This window comes from Rosa chinensis, chromosome 7 (assembly GCF_002994745.2).
Source record: "Rosa chinensis cultivar Old Blush chromosome 7, RchiOBHm-V2, whole genome shotgun sequence".
Taxonomy (NCBI): domain Eukaryota; kingdom Viridiplantae; phylum Streptophyta; class Magnoliopsida; order Rosales; family Rosaceae; genus Rosa; species Rosa chinensis.
The window spans coordinates 49,205,804-49,213,385 of record NC_037094.1 but is presented as its reverse complement, the minus strand read 5'-3'; the positions used below and the strand labels follow the sequence as shown (position 1 = coordinate 49,213,385).

Here is a 7,582-nt window from a genome sequence, read left to right as displayed (position 1 = left end):
AATATTTCTTCGGCGTCACCACCAGCAAGTTCCTCAGATTCATAGTCAGTGAGCAAGGAATTGAGGCTAACCCCGACAAAGTCCAGGCGGTCATGAACATGAAATCTTCAGAGAAAAAAGTTGAGGTACAAAGTCAGCAAGGAAAGTTAACAGCACTTTCCCGGTTCATCTCCAGGCTTACCGACAAGTGCCTACCATTCTTCAAAGCAATGAAGCGGTCCCATTGCAAGGTGGTTGACTGGACGCCTGATTGTGAAGAGGCATTTTAGGGCCTCAAGGAATACTTGGCCTCCGTTCCGTTACTCTCAATTCCAGTACAAGGCTAAATACTATACATCTACCTAGTGGTATCCAAGTTCGCCATCAGCTGCGCAATAGTCAGCAGAGAAGCATCAGAAGAATTACCGGTATTTTACACTAGCAAAGGCATGAATGGAGCGGAAACAAGGTACCCGCCACTTGAGCAACTTACACTAACGCTCATAATGGCCGCTAGGAGGTTGCGTCAATGTTTCCAAGCACATACAATCCATGTTCTCACAAATCAACCGCTAAAGCAAGTACTCCAAAGTCCTAAACACTCAGGACGCCTTAGCAAATGGGCAATAGAACTCAGCAAGTTTGACATCGAATACAAGCCAAGAACCGCCATCAGGGGACAGGCTGTTGCTGATTTCATAGCAGAACTAACAGAGCCACAGCTGGAACATACCATCGATACAATAACGAAGGGTAGCAATCAGCACCCTGAAACCACTCAAGCAAAGACACCATCATAGTTGAATCTCTATCTAGATGGTTCTGCATGCGCCAAGGCTTGCGGCACCGGTATCATCCTCACAGGACCAGGGGGACTTAATGTGGAATACGCCCTTAAGTTTGACTTCAAAGCCTCCAACAACATGGCGGAGTATGAAGCACTTATCGTAGGATTATTGTTAGCCATCGATTGTGGAGCAGAAAGTGTCGACATCTTCAGTGACTCACAGTTGGTAGTTAATCAAGTCAACGACACTTTCCAAGTTAAAGACAAACAACTGGCGGCATACCTGGGGTACGCCAAGACCTTGCTCGGCAAGTTCAGTTTCTTCAACATCACACAAATAGCCCACGAAAAGAATGCAAAAGCCGACTCCCTAGCACGGCTGGCAACAACTCAACCACATCAGAGTTCCACCGACAGTAGGGTGGAGACCCTTAACAAACCCAGCATCACAAAAACTCTGGCGGAAATCTACACCATCGAAAGATGCCCAAATTGGATGGATGAGATACTAAAGTACAAATTTGACTGCACACTTCCATCAAACAAAGTCGAAGCAAGACGACTGGTACGAAGGGCAACACGCTACAACATTCAAAATGGCAAGCTCTACCGCTAAGGGTTCACACATCCCAACTTGAAATGCTTAATGCTAGAGGAGGGAAAACAAGTCTTAACAAAGATACACTCTAGAGAGTGTGGCAATCACTCAGGAGCTAGGTCATTAGCCAACCGCACCATGTGCCAAGGCTATTTTTGGCTGATATTAGGGGATGACGCCAAAGAGATATCACGATCATGTAACAAGTGCCAGCAGTATGCAGACCTCCCATATGCACCAACAGAACCGATATCCATCATTATTGCACCCTAGATCCACTATATGTGGGGGCTGGACATTGTCCGAAAACTCCCAACCGCCAAGGGTCAGTTCAAATACATAATCGTGGTCATCAATTACGACAGCAAATGGATCGAGGTTGAGCCATTAACAGCCATCACAACCGCTAAGATCCAGCACTTCCTATGGAAGAATATCTACTGTCGTTATGGGGTTCCCTACACAATCATTACCGATAACGTAACGCAATTCAACAACAAAGAACTCATCAGCTTCACCGTCAACCTAGGCACCAAGATGCGTTTCTCTTTAGTGGCACACCCCCAAACCAACGGCCAGGTTGAAGCCGCCAACAAAATCATCAAGAAGCTGCTCAAAAAGAAATTGGAAGACAAAAAAAAGGCTTATGGGCTGAGAAACTCCCGGAAGTTCTTTGGGCCATCCGGACAACGCCAACATCCGCCGACGATGAAACTCCATTCTGCATGATGTTTGGCACAGAAGCAGTTCTCCCCATTGAGGTAACCCAACCAACAGCTAGAATTAATGGGTATGACGCCATAATAAACATTGTCGGCGTCAATCTCAACAAGGATCTACTGGAGGAAAAACGAGACAAGGCACACCTACACAAATTGCAAAACAAGCAGCGGGTGCCCCGTTTTTACAACAACTGTGTCAAAGCCAGAAACCTCCAACTCGGCGACTGGGTAATGAAAGAAGTCATACCACTGCCAAAAGCACTTCTCCCAACTTGAGAAGGACCTTATCAAATTGTAGAAGCAGTGAGCCCCGGCACATTTTACTTGAAATACAAGGAAGGCGTCACATCCACTCACCCGTGGAACACTCAACATCTCCTCTACTACTACAAGTAGCGCCGCAACATGCCCACGAGCATCTTCACTTAGCTAATTTTTGCAAAGCTTAGCTAAGAAAAGCTACCCTACGGGTACAAAGTTTTTTGTAAGAAGCTGGGTCCGCCCAGTCGTCAATGAAATGAGGAATTATTCAAACCATTGTCCCACACATGCACAAAAAAAAAAAAACGTAATAACAAGTCAAATATATCAAGTTTGGCCAAGCCAACACCTTTGCTCCTAAATAAGAAACAAAGGTGATATATGTGCATTTAACGGGCCAATCTGAATCCCTTTCATGTTTCACTGACATACAAAAAATATTTTCTGCCATAATCCCAAAAGACTTAATGAGCAAACATTTATCACAACACAGGAAAAGAAAATCAGCATCATATTTAAGAAGTTGAGACTCCCCAACCAAAGTTATCCATTCTGATTTCAAAGAGCGTGCCTAAACCGCCACAATACAAAAGGAAACAACGACAAAAAAAAAATTTGATATCAACAAAATCTAGTCTTGCCCGGCGTGAGAGGAGGACCCTGAAATACAATCACCACTACGACGCTTAACGATAGGCTGACGAGTACGCATCTTTTTCTTCTCAGCCTTACTTGTTAGCATCGGAGTCTCAGGATTGCCATTTAATCGACTATCACCCTCTCCAGAAGAACTACCCTCTTCACCGCTATTAGAGGACCGGCCACCTGACTACTCATCATCCCCGGATTCCTCGGCATCTTCCAACTAGGGACTTGGCGGGGCTCGATCAGCAATGATCTTGTCATAGTTCAAGTATAATTTGTTCTTAAGCTCCTCAAAGTTGGTGGCAGCACCTTGCCTACCTGCCTCTGTAAGAAGATCTGAGAAAGCCGAAGACTTCTTAAAAGCTACCACCGCTTCCCTACTAATCTTCGCCTTCTCCTCCTCCACCACCTTCGCTATCTCCTCCTGCATAGCAGATTGAAAGTCCGCCAACTCTTTCTCTTTGGCGATAAGCGCCTCCTGCAACTGGGCGATGGTATCTTGTTTCTCAGCCTTCTCCTTTTTTAGGGCTGCCAACTCGGCATTCAAGTTGGCGATGGTGGTGGTGTCGGTGATAATTTTATCCACCAGATGCTTGAATTTCTCCTTCACATCAAGAAAGGCACCGTCAAGCTTGGCAATGTCCCCCGCGGTGACCTTATCCTTCTCTCTCTCTGCAGCCAAGTCACGTTGTGCGTGTAGAAGTTCTTCCTTCAGCTTACGCTCCTCCGACAAGCCTTGGTGAAGATAAAGATCGTGGGCAACCTTCAAAATGTGGTCAAGGGATGTCTCCAACTTTGATGTTGCCGATGGCCAGGAAACTCTCCCCTCACCGCCAAAGCCCAGGCGCTCACACACCTTATGTAGAAAGCCCTGTTGACTGGTGGGCGCACTTTGTACCAGCCAGATGATAGGGTTGTCGGAGACAAACCTACCTCCCCCGACATCCTTGTGACCAACCGCCACATTCTTCTTCACAACCTTCATCTTCTTCGAAGGATCTGGAGAAACTGCGAAGGCAAAAATTCCTCTTCTGTAGTGCAGCGGCCTGCCCTACTGGATGGCCCCTGGCATCTCCACCAGAACCGCCGACACCCTTTTGCCCACCATGCTTGGCTCCTCCTTTATCCGCCACAGTTTTTTCCCTCTTCTCCCTCTCAGTATCTTCCCCCTCCACATCCGCTTCTCCGACAGCAGGTGTAGCTTTCTCCTGAGATTTATCAACATGAACCTCAAGAACAAACCTCGTCTCTTCATTTTCCTGCTCACCTTCGTCCGCCACATCTTTCTCTTTGCCACTTGCCTTCTTCTTCTTCTTCAGTTTGGCGCGATTAGAGTGCAAGGGAGCCGCCAGTAGTTTTGCCTCTCCCTCCGTTGTTACCTCCCTTGTTTGCGGATCAACGGTCTGCTTTAGCACCTTGGCCGCCTCATCAATCATAAAATTGACATAGTCTTTGATGCCGCCAATATCTGCCATCGCCTTTTTCAGAACTTCGTTGGTCCTCTTGTTCATTCTAATTTCCGCTACATAATATATATACCGTCATATTTCAGAAAACAACAACAAATCACACAGTTCTCAGTTCAAGTTTCACTTACTAGGCTCGCGAGTCAGGCGTAAGCAAATAAGCAGCGACCAGTGTGATAGGATGCGAAGATCCAAATAGCTCTTGTTCGTCCAACAGTAATGCACCCGACACACCCGCTGTTGTTCGATATCCGTCAATTTCGGTCTCCAATCCTCTGCAAAAAGAGACAAGATATCACATAATGGAGCAGGCACAATAACAAAACATGGTGGCATAGATAACCAACAAAGAAGCAATTATAGCACTTGGTACAAAAATCAAGCCTCAAGCACGTAGACAACAACCTTTTAACACTTGAAACTTCAAGGGAACCCAGACTGCGGAGCCTTTGCCCCTTCTGGCCTGGTATCATATTCCCAGCCTTCTGTGGCAACGCACATGGCGGCCAGCCACGTTGTAGAGGAATCGGGGGTATGGTCCCGAAGTTTTGGGGCTCCAAATCGACGAGTTAACTTGACGGTTCCGCCACATTTTTTTCCTCTCGTAATACATCAACTTGTAAAAGAATAATAGCTCCGCCACCGTGGGAAATTCACACCCCAACAAATCCCACAGGGCGGTCAAGGCCAATAACATCTTCCACATATTTATGGAAACTTGACCTACAGCAACATTTAACTCATGCAACAGGTACTGTAAACTTGGAAGTAGCGGTAGTTTCACACCATGATGAAGTATGGCTTCGTGGATAGCGGCATTGCCTTCCGCTAAGTCTGTAGCTTTTTTGCCCTTCTCTAGCGGCCGCAACTTCACAACATCGGGCAGATGAAACCTATCTTTCATCTTATGTATTTTTCGCCACGACATGACGGAGGAAGGTTCATCTACTTCGACACCGTCGCTAAGAATCCCCGAAAAGTTAGTAGGTCCAGAACTTTGACCTTCCTCCCCAATTTCAATCCTGTCGTCACTTTGTCTCGAGGCGCCGGTACTTTCTTCAGTACTGTCAGACACCTCCACTTCTTTAGTATGACGAACAAATTGATGCTCCTCCTCTCGACGGGATGCCATGGGTGGAGGAGAAATGGTTCGTAGCGGGACAGTATCTAGAGGTTCCTCCAAGCTACCTCCTGCAGAAGTAGGACGACGTAACGAATCAATAAACCCCTCTCCGACGAATTAAGCAACGACGTCCGATTCTTTGCTACTTGAGATATTGATAACGGCCGGCATGCCCCACAAACACTCTAAACCTAGAAGTTAGTAGTCAAGTTAGATCTAAACCTACCCTTTACCATTAACCACAAGAATTCATCCAAGAATAGCCATTCAAACCAAAACCTAGAAAACATAAAAACCACCACCATCCCAGAAACCCAGATGTCTTTAGACCCTCAAACATAAAAAACAACTTAAAAGTCACAACCATTTCTCCAGAATACATAACAAGCACATGCATTCACAACACGAAGACAGACCAAAACAAGAGCACAATCACAACAGAAGCAGGCACATACCTCAAATTCACCGAAGCAAGCACCAAAAGGCAATGATGCAGACCAACCACAAAGTGATTTCGATCACCTTTGCTCCTCTCTCTGGATTCTTTTCCTCCCACTTTCCTCCACTCAACCAACGTTATGATCAGGTCTCCTCTCTTTGGCTCTCTCTCACTAAAGAGAAGAAGATGGGTACACAGAATAGGGAAAAATGGGGGAAACTCGACTTCGTTTCCCCCTTAAATACAAACTCCTACTGCAATCAAGACCGTTGCCTTAAAATAACCCCCCCCCCCCAGGATCACGACACGTCCCCCCAACTAACCGAGATGACTCCTCGGTAAAATCGACGTACTCATAAGTGCAGCATTATTTATGATGCGCAACCATTTCCGCACATGCCACCCTTATCAACAATCCCCACGTGTCACCCACGCTGTCCGAAGATCATGCCAAACCTGGCCAAATCATCCCAAGTCTCAAAAAAGTACCGCCATAGTTAGTTTTTACACGCTAAGTAGCCTCATCTTCAGCTAAGTAGCTTCATTCTCCGGTAAGAATAGCCAAATCATGAATCAATTATCCACTACAACTTGAGTGTTACCGCCAACAGCGTTATTTCACCAATAATAACCTTGTTTCACCGCTAACACTTATTATGTCTCCAACAAATGTATAAGACAAGTATACCATCAAGTCATCAGCCATCAACTATTTTTAGATGGCTCCCTGACATCATTGCTCTCCTGTTAACAATCAACGGTCGCTCTACCCGACATAATTAATTTACATTTAGAGGGACACACCTAACCAGGGATATCCTACTCATTATCAGTACACCTGCCTCAAAGAGGCGGTGCAGTCAAGTCTTCCTCCTCTGGGAAAGAGTAAGGGGACCGTTAACATAGCCTACGACAGCCACTGATAAGGCCGTTAACTTCCCGAAAATAAGGCACTGAAAGAGTGGGATCACCACCGACCGCCTCAAGCTACCAGACAGCTCCCCTCAACAAAAAATCACCCGACCAAATGGAGGTCTTTCTTCGCCGGGGAGTGGGCGACTCCCTTGAGGGCCTAACAGGGGCCCACTCGAAAGAGCAAAAGCGCTCTCTTAGACAAAATCCATGGTTGACAGCGCACTCGCACTGATTATACTGACATATAACTGAAAGTTCCGCCTTAGTTCTGGTAACTCCCTAACCAAGAAATCCCTCCTTGACTGGGGACTTGTACATACATGACATCTGCCAACCATAATCAGCACTCATACCTGACCATGTCACTTTGTAGGAACGACTTCAACAGCAGGACCGCTGGGAACAAAGCAAGAGAACCTTCGCCGGCAAGCCATCTCTAGGCCGAAATGTGTCTCGACGCGCTAACACGCGCCACCCAAAGTCGTCTCTGCAGAAAGGACTGAAACTCAGCAAACTGAAGCATATCATTCCCACATCGAAAACAAGAGTGAGGCAACTTACTATCTCACCTATAAAAGGTCTACTTCTCTCCCTTTATTAATTACGCATTTAATAGCTATCTACCACTATATTTGTCAATACAAGTA

At 46.2% G+C, this 7,582-nt stretch overlaps 2 protein-coding genes across 2 annotated transcripts; one reads left to right on the top strand and one right to left on the bottom strand.

The window, feature by feature from the left end:
• The first annotated feature begins 1,646 nt into the window (after positions 1–1,646).
• On the top strand, positions 1,647–2,093 carry LOC112178079 (uncharacterized protein K02A2.6-like). The gene has a single exon (XM_024316290.1). It carries the CDS (start codon positions 1,647–1,649, stop codon positions 2,091–2,093), a length of 447 nt encoding a protein of 148 aa, XP_024172058.1.
• A 1,119-nt stretch (positions 2,094–3,212) lies between these two features.
• Positions 3,213–4,467, bottom strand: LOC112178078. Its single transcript, XM_024316289.1, has 2 exons — positions 4,098–4,467; positions 3,213–4,000 (listed from the first exon to the last, which is right to left on the bottom strand). The coding sequence occupies exons 1-2, from the start codon at positions 4,465–4,467 to the stop codon at positions 3,213–3,215; spliced, it is 1,158 nt and encodes a 385-aa protein (XP_024172057.1).
• Between the last annotated feature and the right edge of the window lie 3,115 nt (positions 4,468–7,582).

Coding starts and splice junctions, on each gene's coding strand:
- LOC112178078 (XM_024316289.1), bottom strand. CDS start 4,467: ATGGCAGATATTGGCGGCATCAAAGACTATGTCAATTTTATGATTGAT. Junction 4,001..4,097: donor TAAAGGAGGAGCCAAGCATG/GTGGGCAAAAGG, acceptor TTGCCTTCGCAG/TTTCTCCAGATCCTTCGAAG.
- LOC112178079 (XM_024316290.1), top strand. CDS start 1,647: ATGTGGGGGCTGGACATTGTCCGAAAACTCCCAACCGCCAAGGGTCAG.